The sequence below is a fragment of the Crocodylus siamensis genome, chromosome 11 (genome assembly GCF_052110815.1).
Source record: "Crocodylus siamensis isolate JL-2025a chromosome 11, ASM5211081v1, whole genome shotgun sequence".
In the NCBI taxonomy this organism is placed as follows: Eukaryota; Metazoa; Chordata; order Crocodylia; family Crocodylidae; genus Crocodylus; species Crocodylus siamensis.
Window position 1 is genome coordinate 10,305,770 of NC_143405.1, and position 27,034 is coordinate 10,332,803.

The window sequence follows — 27,034 nt, forward strand, 5'->3', positions numbered from 1 at the left end:
CCTGCCCTGGAATTGTCAGTGCCTAGTTCAGCCTTGATTAGAATCCTGGCCACTATAGTCTCTGTAAGCATTGTGCCACCTAAAAAATAACCAGGGTGGAGGAACCCTGCAGCTATATCCTTTCCACTCCCAATCACCCTTGGCATGCCCTCTGAAAGCCTCGTGCAGGGGCATATATAGCATGTAGTACACACCAGGAAGCCCTCTGTGTTTAGGCATATTTCTATTGGGCATGGAGGCCTTAGGCCTTGCTGCCCACATACAAATTGCACGTGTTAAACTTAGCAGTTTCTAAACAAAATTAATCAGATTGGTGTATACTTCTATGTGGGTTCCTTCATTTCAGTGTGTGTTGTTTATTTCAGGTTAACTTAAATCTGTGACAATAAGCCTGGTTGAAAATGAAATGTGCCAATGTAATCCCTTTTGCATCAGTTTGACTTAAATCAGTCTATAATTGCACTATATGTTGACCCATTTAACTTTTTTGTGTAAACAACCCTTACTGCACTATAGGAAGGTCACTGTGCCTCATGCTTGTGTGAAGTAACTGTAACTGTATGGTGCCAGTGATTCAGGCTGTCAGTAATGAACCCAAGTGCTGCTGTGTTTAGGAAGGAGCTGGCTTTGAATGTGTGTATGGTACAGATAACTGGGATTTCTTCAGGAAATACAGTTCAATAATTAATCTCCCCTTCTCAGCGTGCAAGATTGGCAGAGATGAGAGGGCACAAGGAATGGTCAGAGTTATTTTGAAGGGGTAATGGAGCCAGAAGCAGGTGGGTGGGGATAGTATTTCTGTTAGTGTAGTCTGTTTAAAAAAAGATGCACCCATTTTCATGTTTTCATATGAGCTGCGTTTATTATTTCCATGAGTGTTTCCCTACTATCCCACTATTTATATTCAGAGTTGCAATATTATTATTATTATTATTATACATTTAAATAGCAACTCTCATCATGATGGAAACATTGCCTGTATGTTATGTGCAAAGGAATCCACTGAAATGCAGCCGCCTCTTGGGCAAAACAGCAGTTTGCTTATGCACTATATACTATCAGTTTAAGATGGGAAAGCAAAACAAATGACCACAGAATGGGTAAAAGCATGATTCAGGTAGAAGAGAACTGCTAAATCCTAGGTGTGGCTACCAAAACAATAGAGTGGAAAGGTTATAATGCAAAATACATAGGTTATTAACCAAAACTTTTCTTTGATATTCTGATATTTTAAAACTTAGTTAAAGCTATATTTATAGTGATCTTGACATTTGATAGCGTGGCATCTCAGACCAAGAACTGGAACATAAACTATATGCCAGGGTCACTTTACTTACTACTGAAATTATATTTTTGTTTAAAAGTTTCCCTCATCCTTTCTAGCTAAATGCTAACCTTGCTTTATATGCAGCTCTCACTGACCTGTTTTTATCTTGGAGAAGGTGCTATGTGGACTCACTGCCAGAAATGATCAGTCTTGATGATCTCATGGTGTTGTGACTCACATTAGAAGCTCTCTGGTATACTTGTAGCTTTTTCAAAGTGACTTTTGGCTTGGGGAGTTTGAGTGGATAATTCTGGTGGGAATATAGGAATTGTTAGACCAGCGGGCCACCTTCTATAGATTTCCATCTCTCACAGTTACCAAGTACCTAACACTTCAGAGGAATAACCATTATGTATGTGCACCCCACCCCAAGGGGGGGGGGGAACCAGGTGTTTAATAAAGGGTAGGCAGTTTTTTAACTTGGATTTCTGACTTTATACAATGGGGAGGAATGCTCTCCAAACTGATGGCTGAAATCCCCACCTCCCTGCATATGCTGTTCATCCCAAGATTTAATAACTTTTATTTAAGATTTCTGAATTAATTTTCTGGCCTTATTGTGTAAGCAGATATTGCTCTGTTTCTGGCTTTTCTATTGGCTCACTGTGTGACCTGAAGCAAGTTGCTTAATTTATCTATATCCTATCTATAAAATACCATTACCCCTCACCAGTCTTGCAGCAGCGATATGCACCTGAACTCATCAATATTAGCAAAGTCCTGTGAGATCCTCTGTTATATACAGGGCATATCCACATGTGACATGTAGCAATGTGCTATGGTGACATATTGTCCATGGGCATCTACATGTGACCAGCAGCTACTTTGCTGCAGCGACATGCTCCCCTAGTGTAGCACGCTGCTATGGCAAAGTAGCTGCTAAAAATAACGGAGCACCGCTATATGGGCTGTTACTGCACCATGATGTAGAAGTACTAAATCGGATGCAGAGGGTAGTAATTGATGGCAGTCACCCATCATAGTGTCCTGTGACTGGGGGGTCCCCCAAGGCTCTGTCCTTGGACCCATATTGTTCAACATCTTCATTAATGATGTGGACATTCGTGTCAGGAGTGAACTGGCCAAGTTTGCCGATGACACCAAACTTTGGGGCAAAGCATCCACACCAGAAGACAGGCGGGTGATCCAGGCTGACCTGGACAGGCTAAGCAAATGGGTGGACGAGAACCTGATGGTGTTTAACACCGAAAAATGCAAGGTTCTCCACCTTGGGAGGAAAAACCTGCAGCATCCTTATAAGCTCAGCAGTGCTACTATGCTGGTTAGCACTACAGAAGAAAGAGACTTGGGGGTCATGATTGACCACAAGATGAACATGAGCCTGCAAGGTGATGCTGCAGCTAGTAAAGCGACTAAAACACTGGTTTGCATCCATAGATGCTTCTCAAGCAAATCCCAGGATGTCCTTCTCCCCCTGTACTCGGCCTTGGTGAGGCTGCAGCTGGAGTACTGTGTCCAGTTTTGGGCTCCACAATTCAAAAAGGATGTGGAGAAGCTTGAGAGAGTCCAGAGGAGAGCCACGCGCATGATCAGAGGTCAGGAAAACAGACCTTATGACGACAGGCTGAGAGCCATGGGGCTCTTTAGCCTGGAAAAGCGCAGGCTCAGGGGTGATCTGATGGCCACCTATAAGTTTATCAGGGGTGACCACCAGGATCTGGGGGAACTTTTGTTCACCAGAGCACTCCAAGGGATGATGAGGTCAAGCGGTCATAAACTACTGCGAGACTCTTTCAGGCTGGACGTAAGGAAGAATGTCTTTACTGTCCGAGCCCCCAAGGTCTGGAACGGCCTGCCATCGGAGGTGGTTCAAGCACCTACATTGAACACCTTCAAGAGCAAATTGGATGCTTATCTTGCTGGATCCTATGACCCCAGCTGACTTCCTGCCCTTCCGGCATGGAGCTGGACTCGATGATCTTCTGAGGTCCCTTCCAGCCCTAATATCTATGAAATCTATGAAACAATGTCACCATAGCAACATCTGTAGACACACCCACAGGGAAGCAATGCAATATTTTTATTAGAAATTTTCCTTTCAGTGCGTGGATGAAAATTAGGAACAGGTATTATAGAGGGGATCATGGGAGGAATGGGGGAGAATAAAATTAATTTGTTTCTCCATTTTAAATCTCATAATGGATGATCTCCTGAGATGCAACATAGCACCACATGCACCCCACAAGATCTGACAACACCAACACCAGAAGCAGTGGCTTGCACAGAATATTGGGGGCAGACCATATGGAAGGGTTGGATTGGAGATGCAATAAAGAAGAAGATCTCATACTCAAGGAAAAATAGGAAATATTCTGGCCGTTGTAATACAATGTTGCTGAATGTAACACTGAGAAAATTGACTGCATAGTAGAGGCTCCAGATGGGGTAATGTTTAGCTGAGGCAGATATTTTATAGGTAGTCTGGGGAAATCTGGCAGAGTGGTTAAGGCCTCTTACTGTGGTTCTGGAGGTCAGTTCAAGCCCTTTTCTGGTTTTATACCAAAGGTTGCCTCCAGCTGAGCCAGCTGGAAGTGGGCATGTGGTTATTCAGCCTGGGAAGTCAAAGGTGACTATGTGATGCAGGCCACATCACTTCCTTGAGTGCTGTTGGCTAAGAAACTAACTGCAGTGGGCTGTTGGTCTTGGATAGATCTTCCTTTGGAGCTACGTCTGAAAACACTAAATATCTGATGCCAGGTGTATCTACAAGTGCACTTTTAATGTTCAATAGCCTATTTTACTGTGCATTAATGTGTCGCATAAAAAACCATGCTATTACACTAGTGCGCAGTAAAACAGGCTACTGCACATTAAGTGTCACTTAAACTATGCACATTTTGTTACTGCACAACAGGGTAGCCTAATGTGCATTTGGTTAGTACCTCCAATAGGTACTGTACTAAATTTAATGTGCATTAGGAAAAGCATCTTAATATGCATGTAGACGTGCCTGCAGCCTTGTCCATCCCAAGAAAGAAGACTGCCTTTCCAATTTGAAGAGCCCTAAGGAATCTATTATTTCTGTAAAAGGGTAATGGCTAATAAATTTCACCTTTGTCTTGACTCAAATTCTACTTCTGTGGTGGTGTTTGTGGAACTCTGCCTCCAAGGCATACACAAAGTGTAGACCTCTTGTGAGAGCTCCCTAAATCTTCCCCCTGCAAAAAAATACCTCTGCTGCAGTCCAGATCCCCCTCACAAGCATTATGATTACATTTAAGACTGTTGGCCCTTAAAAGGTGCAAGACTGATCAGGTCTTATGAGACCCTACAACCCTAATACTCCTTCCCTAATATTTGTACTTCAAGCCTCCTAATTTCTGCAGCCCAACACATTACCTCCTCTGCTATACCTCTCAGCTGTGTGCAGTCATTCCTGAGCTATATGCCCGTTTCATGGAATATTATGTTGTGCAGCTAAGAGCGCAGCCTTTCCTTTGCTACAATCGCTTTTCTGCCTTACAGCCAAGAGGGCAGGCGTGATGAACAACACAGACCTTTTCAATCAAGCTGAGGACTTTGAACCATATTCCACAAAGCCAATTCCCCTATCCTGGGCTGTCCTGGCACCTAGTCTTCCCGCTCTGACTTTCTTCTGCATCTATCAAACTGGAGGAAAGAGCCTCCTCCCACTCTGGCTAAGTTGCTTCTGCGATGTCTCAGCCACCGCACATACTGCCTGATTGCTAACACATGGTACAGGGCCTCAGCCAAATCTTTGAAAGGCTCAGCCCTCGGCAGCTCATTACACACTTTCCTGTCTCTACATTCAGGAAATGAAGTCAGAGCATTGATATAAAACAGGCTGAGCTGAAAACTGAGAAGGTGGAAAGAATAGAGCTAGGATTTTTGAGAGAGGGGTGTAGGTGCGGTGAAACGGGGGGGCTAGAGCAGAAGTGGCTTAATGTGTCTGTATACATCATATTGAAGTCTGGGGATTTACATCCTGGCATCAGTGCTCTGGCTTTTATATGGCTCTCATCACCCGAGACTGACAATTGAAATCTTACACTAGTGAACAGGAATGTGAGTCTAGCTGCTGCTGGACTAGAGGATATGAATTTGAATCTTGCTCCAGGGCACAGATATGCTGCCCTCAGAGTTTGGGAACCTAGTACTAGCTTTTTGTATGGTGGAATTCACTTTTTTCAGCGCTTATGAGGATGAAGCCTGGCACTAATATATTAGTTCCTTCTATACTCTGAGTATAAATTGTTATTCTGATGTGTGACTTCTACTGTCCTTTGAGTCAAAGTTCCAGATTCTGCCTTTAGTTTCAGTGGTGTAAACCTAGAGAGAATGCCAAATCCTGATATTGTTAAAGTTAAGCCAGATTTTTCATTGGTTTTAGTCAGGCCAGCACTTGGTCCTAATGCTAATACCATTGACATTTTTTAGATTTATTTTGCTGCAGCTGAGATCAGCATCTGTTCCCAGAGGTGAAAATCTTGGCACTGGTGTACTGACATATGGGAGTGACAGCATGGGGAAGTTGGGAGTGTCACAGAAGCAATCCCTATGTGATGAAGGAAAGAGCTTTTGGGTCTTAATGGAAACCAAATGGCTCTAGGCTGAAGATCGCATATTCCATTGTCCAGGACAGGAGGCATTCTGTTCCCCTCAATGTTTGGTGGCTTGATTTTGTTTTGCCAGAGAATGTTTCTTCTTTCAGCTGCTACCTACTTTCCTGACATTATGCAAAGAGACAGAGCCTTTCCAAGGTCTTATTCTTTTACCTGGCATCCTTGTACAAGCCACTCTCTCTGGTAGCTTGGAGATAGCATATAGATGATACTTTGGTAGTTTCACTAAGGAAAGGTTGGTGGTTCAGGGACAGGAAGCTGGCTGGCTGAGCAGCTTAGCAATGAGTAGCATTTGCTTTTAGGTCAGCAGTTCAACTCTAACCTAGAACAGTAGCATCTGAAAGTTTTATTGCAGTCTGGAAACTGTTTGTGACTTCCAGAAAATGAAATGAGCTTTATAGGTCTCTGCTATTCCCTAGTCAACAGCTATCCACATCACAAAAACCCAGCTCCCCTCATTTGGGATTATCTTGCTTGATGATCTCAACAAAGTCCAAAGGAACTAATACCTGAATGCCACTCCTTTCATTTGGCTCTCCAGACCACATAACACCTGTTCTGTGTATCCTGAAAAACACATGAGTCTCTGGGACATGTTGTTGCATGCTATATTGTTTTGGAAATATTGTAGCATATACAGCCGTGACCATTTTGGTGGATGTGTAAGCTGCTCATGGAAGGGCTGATATCAATTTATAAAACTTGGTGAGCTGACTAAAGTCTTTGGGTCATTAAACTGACCGGATCATCTTTTTTGAAAGTTGATTCCATCTATCAGTTACATGTCAGCAGTGTCGTCATTTACAGTTGCTTCTCTGCTCCCATATTTTTCTGCTTAGATTTTTAAGCTCCTTTCTCACAACCTGCCTGCCTTTTCCATTCTGCTTTCCCTTGTGAAGGATCACATTTTTTCACATTTCCATCCAAGGTTGTCATTGATGAGCAAACTAGACATGGGGGAACAGTTGCATCATGTGTACACATTCACACTCATACTCTGCATTTCCCTAGCAGTCTTGGGTACCTCCATGATGCATTCAGGATGCTGGTATGATGGCTCCGCCTTTTGGTCATTTTTGTTATAACAATACCTGGCTAGAATTGTATGCTCACAAGTAGGGACACTGGGTCAAATTCATCTGTTACGTTTGGTGTAAATCCAAATTTATTCTAATCAAGGCTGGAATCATTCCATATTTGTACCTGTTGAAGATCAGATTCTGTTGTCCCTCTTAATTTTTTTACAGTTAAAGCCAAAGTACTCCAAAAATCAACCAACTATTATCTATCTCTGAAACCAGATTTCAGAATTAAGCTTTGTTATATCTTTGTGACTCTACAGTGGTGGGACTTTAAACTAGTCCATGGGAGAGAGCACAACAGAACCATCAGGGCTAGTGACTTTATTGGTATAAATTTGATGTCCTTTTTCGCCTGCCTTACTGCTTAGCTGGTCTCCTCACCACAGAGGGCCAATTGCCAGAAAGTTGTGGGTATGTTACTCTCTGAAAATTATCTCTTTTTTTAAATTGGACACACAAAAAATCAGACATTCAATATCATCAGTTATTTTTTTTTTTAAATTAAGCATTGTTTTTAACATTTCTTTCCGAAGGCCAACAGCTTGTCTCAGCTGGGCTTCTGTTAGTCAGAAGAAAGACAGTGGCTCAGATGTTCAGTGAAGACTGTTACTAATTTTCCCTATAAAAGGTCTTTATTTGGTCCTAAAATACCCTATACCATAGCAACCATAAAGCTGCAGTTTAAGCTTGCAGTGCCTTATTTTGTAAATCACTATTATTGTTTTAAAAAAACAATCTTTTCATGGTATGGGATGAAGCAGCAGAATGAATTGGATATACAAGTTCTTCTAAAAGAGAAATGGGTTTTAGTTTCTTCTAAGGACTAAAGAAATTATCAGTCTCCATGTCAAATGACTTGTTTTTTTCCCTAGAACCCTAAGAATAAGGGTTCTAGGGAAAAGTCTTCTAACTGCAACCATGATGACATTATTTTATCACACCTGAGTTATTTAAACTCAGGACTAACAAACAATTAACCCCCCCCCCCAAATCAGATGGCTGGTGATACTTTACAAGAAAATGGCACTGGGTGCATCTACATGTTCATTAATGCGCTTCCGCTAATGCGCATTAAATTGAGTATCTCTGGGTACTTATACACACCTTTCTGCCCCGTGACACGCCGGAGATCTGCTGCTTCAGAGCAGACTCGATTAATTGAGTCTGCCTCCATGGATTAATCCATGGAGGCATGGAAAATCAATTAATCGAGTCTGCTCCTCTTGTGAGCTGGTGCGCACTGGGCAGTGCCGTGTGCAGTTGCATAAGCAGCAAAATGTGCATCGGCATGCAGAAAATGGCGGTGGTGCACTTTTGAACGAAAGCATCTCTGAAGTGTTTTAGTTCAGAAGTGCACTGCTGCCATTTTTTTGCTCTGATGCGCATTTCACCACATAGCCAATTGCAAACATAGCAGCACCAGGCACTTTTCAAAGCACCCAGTGCTGTGGCACTTACAGGTGTAAATAAAGCCCTCCATTGTGAGATAATAGAAAAAAGGCATATTAGCCTATTTTAATGCACATTAGTGAAAGTGCATGGTTTTTTTGGGATGCTTTAATGTGCATTAAAATAGACTAATGAGCATTAAAAAAGCACACCTGTTGACAAGCCCACTGCATTTCAGTGGAACTAGGGGATGAGGAATTGGGGGGTGGGAAAAGCCATGTGCCATGTAGGATAAAAAAGAAGAATAGGAATGGGATCATTGTGAATGTGGCTGGTCACTGAGAGAGGCTCTCTAACACAGAGACTTGAAGGAAGCGCAGAACAAATACAAAGGCACCGAGTGTGATATAAAATCCTAAACCTATTAGATAGAAAGAAATCATGTATTTGGTTGTAAATGCTCCATTGCTCAATCACTATTTGAGGGGATGAAGGTATCTGACTGAGATGGCCCAGTGGATGTGATTCTCAGCCAAAGTGCCACGTGCTCTTGGCTGCTCCCAGATCCTTTGAAGAGTGCCACAGGGTGTGAGATATTCATAAACTCAGGTTTGTCCCTGCCTGGCCCCTCTGCAAGGAGGTAAGTATTATGATATATACATTATTTTTTTGAAAACAGGTGTCACAATTCACAAAAGTTATGGAGGGGTGCCTCAAGTCCATAAAGGTTGAGAACTACTGCTTTAATAGGATGGTGATGCTGTACAGAGAGTGCAGCATTGCTGACTTAACTTATTGGAGGGATGGAAAATTGAGCTGTGACTGCTTGGTTGCTGACTGACTCCTTGAGGAGCTGAAGGAGCCAGGCTGTGAGGACCAGTTGCTGGTGAAGTGATACAGAGCAGGGCTGTGAAGTCCTCCTTGCTAGCTGAATTTCTTGACAGAACGGCAGAGGTGGCTGTAAGGCCCAAGCTAATGCCTGACTCTGAGGGGCTTCTGTTGTGATTGAGGCTACAAAGTTCTGCTTGCTGACCTGATTCATGTTATGGATGAAAAATTTGGACTTTGAGGGCCCCCTGACTGAGTTCCTGCAGGAATGAAAAGACCCAGGCTCTGATTGCCTCCCTGTTGACGGGTTTTCTTGAATTAGGAGGTAGTGGACAATAGTGTTGGAAAGCAGGGTCCCTTGGCTGACTGACTGCTTGAAAGAATAAGGGAGTTGTATTGGGAGGTTTGCCAAGCTGACTGATTTGTTTCAGGAATGAAGGGGTTTTGTTACAGGAACCCCCTTTTTGACTAACTCCTTGAGAAAATGAGGGTATTTGTCTGTGAATGACCCACTGTTGACAGGCTGCTTGATGGGTTGAGGGAACCAGGCTGTAGCCCCTGTGTTTGGACTGTGAGGACCTTGTTGCTGGCTGACTCCTAGGCAGAATAGAGAATCCGGCTGTCCTTGCTAACTAGTTCATCGAGAGGATGAAGAATACTGCCTGTGAGGTCTCTGTTCCTGACAGACCCTTGGAAAGGATGGAAGAGCCCAGCTATGAGAATCTGGTTGTTGACCGTTTCCTTTAACAGGAGCAGGAGTTAGGCTGTGAGAACCTCATTGCAGGTGGATGCCATGAGGAGACAGTGGTGTTAACTGTCCAGACCCTTTCACTGACTGTCTTTTCAAAGGAAGAAAAACCCTTGCAATTAACTCACAAGAAGGTGTTGTAAGATTCCCTTACGGACTCATTCCTTGAGAAGATGGTGTAGCTAAACTGTGATGGCCCCCTACCAGGGGCCTGTTGTTTACTGATTTTCTTGAGGGAACTGAGGTCCCAGCTGGTGAGATTCCTAAAACTGAGAGTTAATTTCAAGGGATGGAAAAGCCCTGCTCTGAGCGTTCTTTAAACTAACTCTTTAAAGTAAAAGGAAGTTGGGCAGTGAAGACCCCTTGCAGACTGACCCCTAGAAAGCATAATGGAGTGGAGCTGGGAGGACTCCCTCCTTGAAAGAGTGAGGGATTTGGGTTGTGGGGACCCCTGCACTGCCTGGCTGCTTGAGGTCTTGGAAGAGGTGGTCTGCGAGTGCCTGGTCACTCTTTGAAAGAACTGGGAGAGCCTGTCTGATGATCTTAAAGGGGTAGTAGAATGAAGCTATGAAATCCCCTTTCTGACTGATTCTTGGACAAGGTTTTGGAGTGGGGCTGAAGAGGCTTATTTGCTGACTGAGGCAATGATGGAGTCAGACTCCCTGCTTATTTTTTGGTTTTTTTGGTTTCTGAATCTCATCAAAACATTATTGTGTTGTTTTTTTTAATGAACTGGAGAATTTGTCTGTGAGATTGACTGACTCCTTGAGACAATTGTGGAGTCAAGTTGTGTTTGCACATAACGAATCCATGGATGTAATGCTTTAATTCACAGAGAGCCAAGCTAAGCTATGTCTGAGGAGTTTCATGCATGAGGGACTTTTAAAACATCCGGAAAACCCACTCGTGCAGACGGTCACGCTGTCGGAGTGCAAGAAAGGGCAAAAAAAGATGACGTGTACAAATGCCTTGACTGCTTGCGAGAAGAAGATGCCTGGCTGAGCGCCCTGTGCCTGGCCACCTGAGAGACAAAAAGGAGATTAAGCTGTGAATGTTTTGTGGCTGGCTGACTGCTTGAGGGGGTAATGGAGCTGGGCAGTGAGGACCCTGTTGCTGGCTGACTGCATTAAGGAAGGGGCTTAGCCTGTTAGTGCCCTGCCTAACACATAGGCCTGTTGCTGACCACGTGAGAGGATGAGGGAGCTGGGTAGCGAGGGCATCATTTCTGACTAAGCTATATGGGGGTCATTGCTGACTGACTTTTTGAGGAAATGGGGGACTTAAACTGAGAGCATCTCCCTGCTGACTGGCCGCTTTTAGGAATGAAGAAACTTGGCGGTGAGGGCCATGCTGACTGTTGCTTTGAAGGGATGGGAGCTGTGCTTGGAGCACCCAATTGGAGACTGACTTCTTGAAGGGGTGAAGGGGTTGTGCTTTGAATGTCCAGTCACTGACTGACTGTCAGGGGGGATGTGGAAATTGAGGAGGGTCTTGTTGCTGACCGATGGAGATTTGAATTTTGGAGCAAATGGGGGAGTCAGTTTGACAGCTGTGCTGACTGACTCCTTGAGTAGATGAGGGCTTTGTTTGTGGCAATGAATAACTAGTTGTTCTTCCTCTTCTTTCAGGAGAAGGAGAAGAAATACATGCTGCCAGTGGATAACCTGAAGCTGCGGGATGTTGAGAAAGGTTTCATGTCCAGCAAACATATCTTTGCTCTCTTCAACACTGAGCAGAGGTGCTTTTCTTTCTCCGGAACATGTTTGGCCGTGCCCCAGACTCCTCTTCCAAAGGAGAGGGAGTGGATGGGTGGGACCTCTTGGAAGTAATGGCCTGTCCAAATGGGATGGGTATGCCATTAGGAAACATGCATGTACCATGCAGTGCGACTCTAGCTTTCAGTTAGCCAGGCTGTCTGTCCTCAACATTTTAAAGATTTAGTTCAACATGACTTTCTTCAGTGAGCTAATAAAGAAGGTCCCAGGAATTAGAGGGACTATAGTAGAGTGTGAAGAAGCCAAAGAGTGAATGACTTCAAAAAGGGAATCCTTCTCTCAAGTCTGCCAAGAGTAGTCTCTTTATGATTGAGTTGGTCTGGTGCCTGGGTCATTGGTAGAGATGAGCAAATGGGTTTTTGAGGGGTTTATTTTGCCATGGAGGAGTGAAGTAATCTTTCTGTCTCATTTCTTAGGAACGTTTACAAAGACTATCGGCAGCTGGAGCTGGCCTGTGAGACCCAGGAGGAGGTTGACAGCTGGAAAGCTTCCTTCTTGCGTGCAGGAGTTTACCCAGAACGTGTTGGGGTAAGTTGGGAATTTGATTGTCAGCAATAACAGGAGATGACAAAGAAACAAGTACAAGTGTCTTAGGAAAAATCTCTGAAATATGGCCTCTTTTTATTGAAAAACCCACGCAAACAACCCACTCTGGTGGCCTTATTTCTGTCACCTTTTGTGGCAGGTAGATCTGGGTGGCATATAGAATTTCTTGCTATCGTTATCCTCTGGTAAGCACTGCTTCTTCCCTTGGTGGGGGTGGGTAGAATTAAGCCATTACTAACTTTCAAGTGGGAGAAGGCAGACCTAGCTCTTATATATATTTTTTTTTTCTTTTCTTGTACGGGCTGTATGTCCGATAGTTTGAGATTTTCTTAGACAGATTGTGGAAGTAGCTTAGCTCAACAGTGACAAACATTCCTCTGCTCAGAAAAGTTGAGAAGACAGGAGTCATTGAATCTTCCTGCAAATATTACTCTGGCTCCACACTTTTGGGCTTGTGCTCCAAAATGAAGAGAAACAGCACAGCATTTGAAATCCTAACTGCCTTACCACTTGATGGCTTGTCTCCCCCAGACTGAGGCATAATGGTAACCAGAGTCATAACCTTTCAGTATCTTTGCTGATTAAGAGCTCTATAGCTTTGCTAGCACTATGTTTTCTGTTCAGAATTTTTTTTTCTTATATTACTCTTGTTAGATGTCTTATTCCCCTATGGTAGAAAGGTTCCTTGTGCCATGGAGATGCCATGTTGTTTTCTGCTGACATTTTCCTGTAATTCTTTAACTACCAGCCTTCAGTTCTCTCTAAAAAAAATATCCCAAGTAGCAGTATGTTATATACCATACTGTACACTCTGATACCGAGAGGGGCCTGAGGCTTTTCAGTCTCTGAGGGTGAGGAAAGCTATTATAAATGCTTGCCATTAGAATAGATAGTTAGTGACTTGTCAATTTTTAAGACACTTGTATTTCTTGGTAGAGGTTCATCCATCTTTCCTCCTAGACTTGAAGATCATTTTTTGCATTGGTTGGTTTTTATCCTATAACCACTTTGGTGGGAAAGCAGCTGAGGAGTAGGGAGACTATGGGGCTTGTCCAAAACCACTGAAATCAATGGAAAGACTCCCAGTGACTTCACTGGGTTTTGGACCAGACCCAGGAGCAGCATAGTCCATGCTCAGTAAAGGACATGTCTCATCTATTGGTGTTGCAAAGGAATTATTTGGAATATTTTATACTTTTCTGAAGTATTGGAATTTCTATCAATACTTGAGTGCAAGAGCCCATCTGAGGAGGAAGTAATGATAAGCTATTATGGCTAAGTATCTTTCCCTTGATATCCATGCTTAATGAGCCATGTTCCTTTGCAGAGGTTCCCATTTTGACTGTTTCAATTTAGTTACCAATCCATTTGGCCTCAGTGGCACAGGGCTTGACTTAATCCCTTTGGCTTGTATTTTGAGGGGGTTTCAGCCTTAGTTCCATTCAGTGCTACTGTATAGTAGTTGCTTCTGCCTCTGAAATCAACTAAAATCTTTTTTTTTTATTTTTGTCCCTTTTTGTTCTTGGTGGTTTTTGTGCTCAAACTGACCTGCCCAGGACAAAGACAAAGTAAGTGATACCATCTCTACCTCTGTTGCCCTTTGGGGGCTCTTATCGGCTAGTTTTGATTTGTTTTTCTTTTTCAGTTTCTCCTTTTTATTTTCCTTTTTGTCATTGTTTCCTGAGAGGCATTTGCTCCTCCTCCCTCTCTTTATACCTTCTGTCAGCTCATCTGCTGTTTGTTTCTGTTCTTGGCTTGGGTTCTCCTTTTTCTCTTTTTACCACTGCTCTTTGGTGTTTGATTTCTGAATCTCATCAGAACATTATTTTTTGCTTTTTATCCTCCTTTTTTGAGTCGTCCTGTCTGATTTCCAGCTCTCTAAACCTTTGTTTCTTAGGCTGTGGGACCATCCATCCCTTTGGGGATACTTAAAATCCTTCCAGCAGAAGTTCAAACAAAAAAACCCGAGGGGAAACAGAGACAGAATAAAAGAAAATAATCCATTCTTTACTGGGTTGTTTTCCCTCCAGTTGGAAACAGTATAATGCTCTACTCCATCTCCTAAACTGCTGCAAGTCTTTCAAATTGGAGAGTTTGAAAGAGGAATATTAAAAAAAAAAAAAAAGAGAGATTTTAAATAACATATTAATATATGAACAGCAACATCCTTCCTGCTTTGAAAACTGAATTTAAATTAATCCCAAATGGATGAGCCTTTTCAAATATGCTATTGTGCTGCTGTGCACTGTTAAACAGTTACCAGGTTTCCCTCTAGAGATAGTTGTCTTGTCTGTTGTATTGCAGTTATGGGTAAAGGGATCTCTGTCTTCCTCACTCTGTGCCTATGTGCATGTATATCTTTGCTAAAGAATCCCAAAATGCTTTCATGTGGGAAAAGAGGTGCTTGTGGTTTTGCCTCAGGATTTAGAGTTAGAAGACCTATTTTTTATTTTCTGGATTGTTCCACTGATTCACTAAAAGACGCTAACTATACAAACGCTTTTTAACTCAGTTTCTCCATCTATGCAAGGAGTATTAGGGCTCCCCTTTTCACAGAGAGGTTTGTTGTTAATGTTTGTTGATCACCAGAAAGAGGCATGGAAGACATCAGGCCAAATGGAGAAATGTTCAGGGATTTATAATTGCATGAAAACAGGAGATTGTAGTGAACATCCCTACAGCTTTTTAACCAGCAGATATTAAGCAGGAGCCAGTCCTGTAAACCTTAGGCCAGAGTCTCTGTTGTCCTGCAGATTACGTAGACATTTACTGCAATTCAAATATAGTGTAAAATGCTACTGTTCTATCTGTAACGTTTTACAAACACTCTATATGAACGTATGCAAGAGTTGCAGGATCAGGTCCAAAATTCCTAAGGTACTTTGGAATCTTTTGAGCTGAAGGCCATTACAAAGGTAAGAAGTAATAATAGGAAGTATTGACTGTATGGAATATTGGAATAAAAGGAAGTATTGACTGTATGGAATATTGAGGGGAAATGGCTCAGCAATGAAAATGAAAAGCTTGCACAGCCTTCTTGATTAAAAAATCTTATTCATAGTGCATCATTTTTTAAAAACATTTCCCTTCCTGGAACCCCTTCCTTGTCTAGGGAGGCCTGACTGTTCGTTGTGCTACCACGTTTAGGTATTGAGCATTTTGTGATTTATAAACTGCTGTTTTGCAAAGAAGCTATTCTTCCTTACATTATCATTGTCAAGGGCTTTCTCAGTAGAACTCCAGCTCCCTTTGGCAGAGAGTTAGCATTGCAGCCAATCACTCACCCCCTCTTTATGAGTTATTTAATTTTGTCCCTTCCTCCAAACCATGTACGTTCTTTCACTCCCCTTGTTTGTCAGGTACAGTAACAGCAAGGATGAGCACCCCTTCTTAGAGCTATAGCTGCTCCTTCCACTGTGATTTTTAGCTTGGTGGTTGATGCGTCTACACGTTCATTAGTGCACTTTTGCTAATAAGCATTAAATTTAGTACCTCCATTGTAAGGTACTAGAAAAAAGGTGCATTAGCCTAATATTAATGTGCATTAGCCAAAGTATACTTTTTGTGATGCTTTGGTGCACACTAAAACAAGCTAATGTGCATTAAAGTGCACATGTAGATGCACCCAGTGATGGGCAAATTAGACATACCTGGCTAGATAGCAAGAGATATCAGGGAGTACTAAACTGTTTTATAAATAGCACCCTTTCCCCTACTCCTCTTATCAGGGAAGAAAACATCACATGCTTAGAGTTCCAGCCTGAGCTGACTGATGGAACTGGAATCCTAACTAACACTGCTTCCAGATATTAGTATTCTGGTATCAATCTAGCCATGCTATGCTTACATCTTACACCTGAGAATAAATACATACAGATATGCCTACACATACACATATCACAGACAATACATGTATGTAATTATATTAATTTGCCCTTTGGCACATAGTGGTGTATTTGGGTTCATTTACTTGGAGCAATGACTGATTTATATTGGTATTCATTTCCCTTGCATACACTAGTATATGGGGTTCAACTCTTGCACACACTAGCTGTATTTGCATACACCATTTGAGTCCATCCATCCCAGCACACTGATGCACTTGTGCATGTGTGCTTGCACACCTCCTGAATGAATTTTTATTCAAAGGCACAATAGGTATGACTGATTTAAGGAAAATTGCATGCCACTAAAGATGCTTAGTAACTGGACTTGCCACTTGTCCACTAGCTACCTGTTCTGTATGGAGGTAGGATGGATTGTGCTAACACAAAACTCTCAGTTATGGTCCTTTCTCTGAATTGAAACCAGGAAAATTTTAAATGGCTTTGCAAGCTGAGCAACGTATTAGGAGTTGTTGTTATAACACAACAAATAAATTGAGTTGCAACCTGTGCTGCAGTGTGAAGTTCCCCAATCTCTCCCTAGTTGTTTCTTGTTTGCTTTTGTGGCCCCTTTTCTTTTAAAGAGTTGTCTTAACTCTTTCCAATCCCTGCTCCTCCCTTCTGTGCTCCCTTTACAGGCAAGTGAAACGGAGGAAAATGGTTCAGACAGCTTCATGCACTCCATGGATCCTCAACTGGAGAGACAAGTGGAAACCATCAGAAACTTGGTGGACTCTTACATGGGAATTGTCAACAAAACCATCCGAGACCTCATGCCTAAGACCATTATGCATCTCATGATAAACAACGTAGGTATCATGCTGCCCATCCCTCTAAGGAATGTGGGAGAAACTGAATGGAAAAAGGAGAGAAATAGACAGAAAGAGTTAAGTGATAAACTAAAGGTAGATCAGAGAATAAGTTTAAAAGAGGGATGAGTAGAGAAGAAGCCTTTGGAGGTGTAATGATTTAGAGGAAGCTTTGTTACTATGATTCCATTTCTTCTGCCCTGTTACAGACCAAGGATTTTATCCACTCAGAGTTGCTGGCAAACCTGTATTCTTGTGGAGATCAAAACACCCTCATGGAAGAGTCAGCAGAGCAGGCCCAGCGGCGTGATGAGATGCTGCGCATGTACCATGCCCTGAAGGAGGCACTCAACATCATAGGGGACATTAATACCACCACCATCAGCACCCCGATGCCTCCGCCGGTGGACGACTCCTGGCTGCAGGTGCAGAACATACCATCTGGACGCAGGTACCAGAGGCTCAGGGGGAGAGCCCCACAGACCTGCCTGATGCCTCTTTAAGGGTCAGATGGAGCCTCCTTCTGGAATATGAGGGCTTCCAGGGTGATGAAAGGTTTTGGAATACTAAAAGTTTTACATGGAGGGTGCTGGGACCTTGAAAATGTATATAGGGACTGCTGGGGTCTTGCAGGAGATGTTGGGCTGCTGGATGCTCTTCCTATGGGGAGACTGTTTGAGGGATTTGGAAGGTGACTCAAGGGTTGGAGGTATCTGGAAGAGAGAATGGAGAAGGCAAAATGGGCACTGAAGTGGTACTGAAGGCAGGATGGAATGTGAAGGTGACATGGGTTATCATACGTGCCTGTGGTTGCAGTTGAACTTCTCTTTGTTTGTTAGGTCTCCTACGTCCAGCCCTACACCACAGAGGAGAGCTCCTGCTGTTCCACCAGCCAGACCTTTGTCTCGAGGTCCGGCTCCTGGACCTCCTCCTGCTGGTGGATCCACACTGGGTGGTGCTCCCCCTGTGCCCTCCAGGCCGGGTGCCTCCCCTGATCCTTTTGGGCCCCCACCTCAGGTTCCATCTAGGCCCAACCGTGCTCCTCCTGGTGTCCCCAGGTAAGTCTTGAAATGCTATTATGCGGAAGTGGAGAAAATCCAAATTTCAGGTAGCAGTTCTAGTCATGCTTCCTTCACCTTGGCTCACAGAGCAGGAAGGTGTCATTTGGAGTATGTGAAGCCTTCCCTTATGTGTTTGACTCAGTTCTACAGTTGGGATCATGTTTTTCCTTTATTTCTCTCTCATGTACTGAGATTTTGCTTGTATAAGAGAGATAGGGAGGAGGCAGTTCTCTGAAACATATGGTCATCTTCTTCTCCACATAGACTTCAGTCAGGGCCAGAGAGATGTGTAGTGAAGGGACATTGTGCCATACAAGCCTAATCAAAGCAATAACATTGGTATCTGTGGAACCCAGAATTGCCAGGAATGAGACTGCAGTGAGTGGCTGGAAGAATGTGTTTCATGGTAGCTTCCCAGCCGTATCTGGGAAGTTACCTTGTATCAGCTCTTCTTCCTCTCCAAAAGCAAGCTGTTTCAAAAGAGAGGAAGAAGGGACTTCATCCAGGATGTGCAGATGCCTTGTATCCTGCCCCTCTTTTAGCCACTGCTTCCCCAACTGGTACCCATCTGCAGCACCATGAGGGTGTAACCAGACACAGGGGCAGTGGTGATTTTCTGGTTGCTACCACAATCCCAATTATGATCATGGGGCTGCCCACCAGCAGGAACCTTTTTTTGCCTACCCACCAGCCCCAGGTCAATGCTCTAATTATGCCACTGCCCATCTGGCTTGGAGAGTAGTAGAAAATCATATGGTGGAAAGGGAGAGTCCTTCTCCCACAAACACACATATATCACTCCTTCAATTGAACTATGAATCCCAAGGGCACTTTCTATGCTACAGAGCTCATGGGATACAACTTCACACATCACTATACGTATTGCAGGGCTGGATCTCCCTTAAGTCTAGTTTCATGTGTATAATTCTGATACTCCGGGATAAGAAGGCATCTTTTTCCAGCCACAAGCGCATTGCTAAGGGAGCGTTAGGAAGGAGCTGATGCAAAACCAAGGTAATTTTAGTATTTGGGTCCTTCACCTCAACCCAAGGAACCAAAAGAAGTAGAATGGTAAAACAAGTAATGAACCGGAATTTCCTGTCTGAGTATAAAGAAGATTTTTCCACTGTGGAAGTGCCTTGTTTCTAGTAGGTGCTGATGTTGTACGTCAGAGGCTGCCCACCTCTCGTAATCACAGCCTATCTGATGGGTTGTGACGGTGTATGTCCAAGGATGCCTGGTGTCTCTCCTATGATAACACTCTGGTTCTCTGTGTGCTGCCTTTTCAACGAGGGAAAGCTCTTTGCCAGGCACTGTCCAGAAAAGAAACAGGAGTGGATGAAGAGGTGGAGGATCAGTTTCTGTTGGCTCTTTCAGCGTGCAAATGGTTTTACCTTCTCAGTGCCTTCACCATGTCCCTTTTTTGGCTCCTAACACAGCTCTCACGGTGACTTGTCCACATACGTCTCACTGCCACCTCACAGAGGGTAGCAATCCCATTGGCAGTGCCTGTGGATGTCTGCACGCTTCTGCTGTGTATCTTGTGCTCTTGTCCTGCTTTCTATGTGCCTTACCTTTTTCTGTTATTTTTTTGTACATTTCCCACACTTCTCCCTCTACTTCCATCTTTCTCGCTTTCACACATTGTGTGTTTCATTTCCTTCATTCATGAAAAATATTCTATATACCCCATCCATCCTGGTAGGATACCCTGAATAGCTTGAAATAAGTCAAACTCCTTCCTCTTAGAAGATGCTCTATCCTTGTATACCACCTTATGTTACTGCCCCTCTTGTAATAGGTCTTACTCCTCTTTAAGTGGAGCAGAGAGGGTCTGAATAAACGCTGGACCAGAAGAGGGAAACCTGATTAGACACTTGCCAAGAATGAATAGTCATCATCTCCTGCCATTGGGGTAAAAATGGGATTATGGTCTGTGCTGATTCACTGTCCTAATTCGGAGGGGATGGAATGTTTCCAAAGGTATAGTGAAGCCATGCTCACTCACACTCTCTCGCTCTTTCTCCTTCCCTCCCTCCCCTCCTCAGCTCTTCCAGCTGTTTGTAGACTCCTCCCTTGGCTTTATACCCCAGTTGTCACTGGGTTTTTTTCTATGCAGTAATAAATTCAGGTGGCCGCCTGGCCCTTTCTCCTCTCTCCTGTATATAGAATAAAGTTCACTGCTATCACCTGGACTTTGGTCTTTCTGCCATGGGTGAACAAGTGCCATTTTCATTGTTGCTTTTCTTTTAACACCTGTCTTTCCCTCACTGAATGGATTACACTGGATGTCTGAGTATGAAATGGAGCTTGTCATCTTTACAGCAGGAGTGGACCCTGCTATAGGAGTTGCAGTGAGAGGAATTGTGTGTAGTTTCAGATGTATCTGTGTATGCGTGTCTGCATGCATGAGCATGAATGCTTGCGTGTGTGTATATATGTGTGTGCATACACCTGTTCTATATAGATATATTCACCTTCTTCTAATTTTATATGAATTTGAGGGTAGAGTTTTTTGGAGCACTCTCTGATCTCTGGGCTCACACTCATACAAACACTCACGCATCTGTTGTCACATACAAACTCACCACGGTCCATTTTCTTAAACAGAAGGGTTTTTCTTTAGTGTAATTCAAACATACTTCAAACAAACAAGGTCTTTTTAATTGGCCTTTGTGACCATAGGGGCTTTAGCAGTTCTTTATCACTCTCCTGCATACATCTGTAGTCACCAGCAACATGCGTCTTTGGGACCCATTTTTGCAGTATGTTGGAAACAATGCAAAAAGACCTGCCCCTATAAAGGACCTGTGTGCTGAGCATACGCATATGAAGGACCTGTGTGCAAGGTCCTCTATTTATGGAAAAGATGTCTTGACAAACGGACCTTATTTTATTTTTTGATGAGATAAGCTTTCTTTACTTGCACAGATACAACATTTATACTTACAGTTTTGTAATGTGTTTGACTTATAAGCAAGGTATAGTAACACCCTAAATGAGCATTATGCAGTGTCATTAAAGGGCACATTAAATGCTTTAAGAACTGGTTAGTTTATAGATCACAAAAAGCATTTGTCAGTGAGGAATATCATCAAATAGTAGGGCGGTTTTAGTGGAATTCTTCAGGGATCAGTACTAGGTTTGATGGTATCCGACATCTTAATCAATGATCTAGAAGTAAATATAAAAACACTTCTGATTAAGCTTGCAGCTGACAGATTGGCAGAGTAGTGAATGATGATAAGGGCAGAGTAGTGATCAATAATAACTAGAGTATCTTGACCAGCTGGGTGCCATTCAGTGAACCTGAGCTTCCAGTGTGGTGTTGTGGCAAAGAAGGCTAACGTGAGCCTTGAGTGTATAAAGTGGGTGGCAGTGGTTAGGAAAGGTTTTCTTTGTCCCATTTATGGCACTAGAATACTTTGCCCAGCTCAGATATCCACACTTCAGAAAGGATGTTGAACAATTAGAGAGTATTCAGTGAAGAATCACAAAATTATTCAGACAGTGAAGAACCTGAACTTGGTCTGTTTAGCATAGCAAAGAAGATCAACAAGTGTCTTGACTACAGTGTCTAAGCACCTTCACTTGGTTAAATTACCAGGTACTGAAGGTCTTTTTAGCTAACAGAGAAAGGCATAACAAAAAACAGTGACTGGAGTTAAAGCCAAACTAACTAATACTAGATAGAGTCCACATTTCAACAGTGAGGGTGACTAGAACAACTTAACCACTGGAACAACCTCTAAGTGGACTGGATTCTGTGTCTACTGATATCTTTAATGAAGACTAGCTGCCTTTTTTGGAAGATAGCTTATGTCTGACTAAAGAATATCTGGATCGATACAGGGGTAACTGGGTGATTTTATAGCTTGTGTTGTTCAAGAGAAAAACGAAATGTTCTAGTGGTTTCTTCTGGCCTTAAAGTCTGTTAATCTAGATTCTTGATTCCTTCTCTTCTGGATGTAGCTGAGACCCTGACCTGAATAACGCAATAGCCATCTCTGTTCTTTCCTTCTCCTCAGTTTTATTTCTTTCAACAGTGTTAAATCAGTTAGTGTTGCAGTATCACTAGAAAGCCTGAATCCCCAATGAGATCTGCAGATCAGCCAGCCCAATCCTGAGACCCGTACCTGTCAGCATTGGCGACACGTCAGAGGAATATGGGGGGAACATACCCCCCCAGACTTCTGTGCTGACAATGGGGCTCTGGGCATAGGGCTTCAGCCTGGCTGGACCCAGGGCTTGGCAGCGATGGAGGTGGTAGTGTGATTTTCTGTGGCAATGATAGGGTGTGGGGCTGCAGCCAAGCTGGACCCAATATCCAGCAGCAGCAGGGGTAGTGGTGGCGGCAACGCAGAGTTGTGCTCCCCAACTGTCAGCACTTCCGCATTGCCTATACCTGCCAGTGGTTTGTAAGAGTCCGTAAGTGTATTTTAAAGTGCATAGGTCCTTGGGGTAGCATAAGTATGTATGGATGCTCTTTGAATCTAAGAGTTAGTAGGTTCCCAGGAGCCTGAGTGTGCGTCTGGGTTCTATGTATATGTAATGTGTGTGTTCGATTTAATATGCCACTGACTCTGAATATGGATGTGTATGCATGCATGGCAGTGTTCTTATAGGTGTTTGTCTTCGTGGGCACATGTGAGGGTCTGTATGGTCCTGTGTAGGTGCGTGCCTCTATGTACATGTGTAGAAGTGACTATAAGACTGCAGTCCGCTCCATATGGATAGGTATGTTTAGGTATCTGGTAGGTACAGACACAATTAACTGTACGTGGGTAGCACATTTGTGCTTTTGTGTTGGTCTGGCTGTGAGGGTGGATGGATGGATTTCCAGGCAGCTGAGTGCATGTGTGTGCATAGCTGTCAGTGTGCATGTGTGGGAAAGCAAGCATGGTTTTGTTTGTGCAGGAGCACGGTATGTCTGTGTTTGTGTTTCACCTTCCTGGAAGTCTGTGTGGCTTCCGCCTTGAATTGTCTGAACTGCCATGTTGATTTCGTGTTGTCTTTCAGAATCACTATCAGTGACCCCTGAGGACTGACAGCCACGGTACGTTTTGCACTTCCCTGAAATGCATGAGTTAGCGTGTCTTCTGTCTTCCACCCCTTCACTCTGCTGCTCACCTCTCCTTCCTGGTTCTTATGTAGTACCAGATTCCCTTGTCTAGTGAACCATCTTTGCTAGGGCTCCATGAAGGGAGGAGTCTTGAACAGAAAAGCTGGCCAAGCAAAGAATAAGCAGCTCTTTGGAGCTGTGGAGAACTGGGAGAAACGTCAGCAATTGACTGCTGTTTGTTTAGTTTTTTTCCCCAAAGATTATTGGAGAATAAAACCTCACCTTTGAGTGTCTGGTTTGGGGGTAAAGGGGAGAGAGAGAGAGAGTGAGAGCATGGAGGGACAAGGCAAAGAGCAGTTTCCTCTTATTTGGTTTAATCCCACACTGACAGAGCAATGAACTAAATGAACTTGTAGGTCTTTTCTATCTCTGCTCCTCAGAGAGACATGGGGGGCCGTGGGTTGAGACTCCTCTTTCACATTTCAGTGACTGCCCACAAAGGTGCCCTCTTGTGTCCCCAACTGGTGTCCATGGCAGAGAGGGCAGGGTTCTGAATCATTAACAGCACAGGGATGTCTGTTTCTAAATGCAGATGCGGAGCAACCCTGCCTTTGCTTCCCATTCACCTGATTTACCTGACCCTAGTTAGAAACAAACATTTCTTCATACCTTTTCCTCTTGACCCCAAGCCTTAGATTTTCTCCTACTTTGTTTCTGGATGTCCCCCCCTCTGTCCCCATCCTTCTGCCCATGAAAGAGGGCATGTTCCTCCACCATTTTGCCTCAAAGCTCTTAGCTGTTTCTCTGTCTGTCTGTCTCTCTCTTTCTCTCTCCCTGCACTTTGTAGCAACGTAGTTAGTGAACACCAAATTAGCAAGGTGTCTAAGAACCAGGTGTATAGCATTGTGATGACCTTACACTCAAGTGCTGAACTTCTTGTCTAAGTAAATATTAACCAGGGTAGGACATGATGTGAAGAAATGGACTTGAATGGAAGCTGCCTGTACTTTCTGAGATTTGCTGGCACTTGTTAATGAGAGAGAGAGAGGGGGGTGGGGAAAGTAGAGTGGGATAGCTGTGGGACAGATGCATTTGAGGAGGGCCACTCTTCTTCTCTCTTTATGTGCATTATTTTTCAACCGCCCCTGAAAGGTGCCGATCATCTGCGGTTCCTGTTGAGTTCACAGGGCCTGATTATGCCAGTATCCTCAGCTCCTATGGAAATCAATGGGAATCACAGATGCTCTCACTCTCTGGGTCAGGCCTTAAGAATTCACAACCAGCTCATAGTGAATGGTGGCTGTGTTACTGTTGCATGTAGCTGTCCAGAAGGCTGAGAGGCACCACATCACAGAGAACCAATACAGTGAATGTTCGGTGGTAAACGCATTGCTTTGAGAAGTTCATCTCTCTCATTCATCCCTCCTTACTGATGACTCAGCACAGATGTGCTAGAAGAGGTACCAGCTTTCTCCAGTCCTCTGCCTGAGGCAGACCTCACTGGAAGCCCTAACAGAAATGCTTTTCTAGGAGAGTCTCAGAAAGGAGGTTTGATTGTTTATGCCTTGTTCTGGGACACGCTGTTATGAGGCTTTTCTGTTTCTGAACTGGTTTACTAAGAGCACCAAAGAAATCAGAACTCATCTAGAAAAACATTCATTTGATCCTAAATCCAAGGAGCAATAGTTTTGTTTGGTTTGGTTTTTTTGCAGTTAAGGTGAAAAAAATCCAAGTGTTGGCCCTATCAGTTAGGCCCATCATTAGGAGCCTTCTTGTGATGTTCTTTCATTTCCTAGAAAGGACATGTCAGTGTTCTAGGTTTCCATATGAATTGAAAGGCAAATTGCAAAGGAAACAAAATATTTATTTGGTTTATGCCCCTTCATTTTCCTTTTGGGGCTAAATTCCATTCTCTTTTCAGTTGAAGAAAGTTTTGTTATTGGTTTCCAAGAGAGTTGAATTTAGTGATGTATGATGACAGCTTCACTAAGACTTCTGCTATTCTCCACCTTATCCCCCCAGCACTTAACTTCCATCTTGGCCCTGAAAACTTTGGCAATATATGGAGGATCTGGATGACATCACCACAGGAAATTGACTTTTGAGCAAAGTCTCTATAGGCTAGCTATTTAGGGGGGAGAATTTGGACTCTGAGAGAAATAGTATCCCTTCCCTTTTTTGTTGATGGGCACTTTTTTCAAGCTCCTGTGGTGTCACCATCAGGTCCTCTAAAGGTCTCACCAAAGTTCTCCAGAAGAAAAGAGCAAAGTCAAGATGTGCAAGAAAACCAAGCAAAAGGTAGTAACCACCGCACTTTCTGAGAGCTGTAGGCAAGCAGCAAAGGGCATCAGCCTATGCACTACTGTATTTTCTTGCAAATAACCTGGCCCAAATAAAACACACTTTGTTTTTTTGGAACACAGAATGCAGAAAAGATGATTTTTCCAGAGTCATGACCAACTGTGTGACCTAAAGTAAGTTCTCTTGGAATCACAGAGTCCAGGATGTGTGGCATCTTAGGGAACTGTCTGGGTGAGGCAGCAGGAACTTGTAGGAAGTTCCTGCTGCCTGTTGCCACACATGGACAGTAAAGTTAGGCCCCTACGTTCCCAGGTCCCAGGAGGACTTGCTTTGTGTTGCACAAGGCTAGGCCCCAGACCCTCGCAGGGACAGGAGGAAGATGGTTAGTTTTTACTGTAAGTAGTTATCTATATAAGTTCCTGTATATAAAGTATTGTGTCCGTGGCATAAGTCTCATCCAGATGCTACTAGCAGCTCCCTTGCTGCTTCAGGCACAAGCTACTGTGCTCAGCCAGTAACTACAGATGTGAGAGGGTAAACATAGGACTGTACCTTCAGCTTTCTGTAGTAGACATAAACAGCAGCCACAGGGTCTCCAGGCATACTTCTTTTCCAGTGAAGAAAACAGCTTCGCTACTTAAGACATGTGCCACAGTTTTGGGGAGCTGATTTTTGTGGAAAAGGTATGTGTTGTATGCAAGAAAATATGGTATTTCTTTCTGTATTTCACCTTTCAATCTTGTATGCGCTGTTAGGGTCAAGAGGCTGAGACACTATTGTATTTTTGGCACTCATCCTGTGAGATGGGATGCATACTGTGTCTGAAATGCATATAGGCATCTTAGCCTTTGGAAAGATACTTTGTAGCATGTAGGTGACACAGAGCAATAGCACCTTGCTAAACACTTGGTCCATATCCCATTAAAGTTAATGGGAGTCTTTCCACTGACTTTGGGCTTTGGGTAAGACACTAAGGCAGCAGCTATAAAAGATGATGTATACATTCTAAGGACATCATCAAAAACAAGGCCAATGCCATCACTTCCCTGAGTCATGTCATCTCCCTCTGTCTCAATTTCCTCCTCTGTTCAATAGTGTCACTTTTAAGTACCTTGTTCAGATGTTGAATAATTCTCAAGTTAGCTCAGTGCCATCATTTGTATTACTTTACTGGAAGAGTAACTTGTTGTATGGCATCCTGGAAAGTGGTGGCTTCTTTTGCATTATAAATAGCCTTGTAGCGTCCAAGAAAAAACAGCATTCAGCAGTTACTTTAAAAAAGTTTCAAATCGTAACTGCCTCAGGTGGCAGATAAAGGGTCAAATCGGTATAGATGCTCCTGCTTAATCCAGAGTTGAATTGGGCATAAGTCCATTAGGTTTTGATTTTAACTGATTAGTTATCTAGGCTAGGGAGCTTGTAACTATGTTGATCTAGCTACCTTGTGAGTATAGACCAAGGGTGGGCAAAATACAGCCACAGAGGGTTTTTGCCTGGTCAATGGCAGGTCCCCTGGTCCCATCTGGCCCAGGCGTGAGGGGCGGCTTAGGCCGTGACAAGTGCAGCCAGTCCTGCCATGCAGTGGGGGTGGGATGTGGGACAGTGCGGCAGCTGGACT

General features: G+C 43.5%; 1 protein-coding gene across 13 annotated transcripts in view; it reads left to right on the forward strand.

Moving 5' to 3' along the window:
- Nucleotides 1–27,034, forward strand: part of DNM1 (dynamin 1) — a 100,681-nt gene that overhangs the window by 69,892 nt on the left and 3,755 nt on the right. For 4 of the 13 annotated variants that reach the window (XM_090022895.1, XM_090022896.1, XM_090022898.1 and 1 more), the window contains 5 exons: nt 11,607–11,716; nt 12,170–12,281; nt 16,822–16,992; nt 17,202–17,443; nt 17,832–18,050. In XM_090022895.1, the coding sequence (XP_089879021.1) occupies nt 11,607–11,716; nt 12,170–12,281; nt 16,822–16,992; nt 17,202–17,443; nt 17,832–18,050 (854 nt within the window). Of the gene's footprint in view, nt 1–11,606; nt 11,717–12,169; nt 12,282–16,821; nt 16,993–17,201; nt 17,444–17,831; nt 18,051–23,072; nt 23,110–27,034 lie in introns of all 13 variants that reach the window. The other 9 variants (XR_016438584.1, XR_016438585.1, XR_016438588.1 and 6 more) reach the window with 3 other exon arrangements.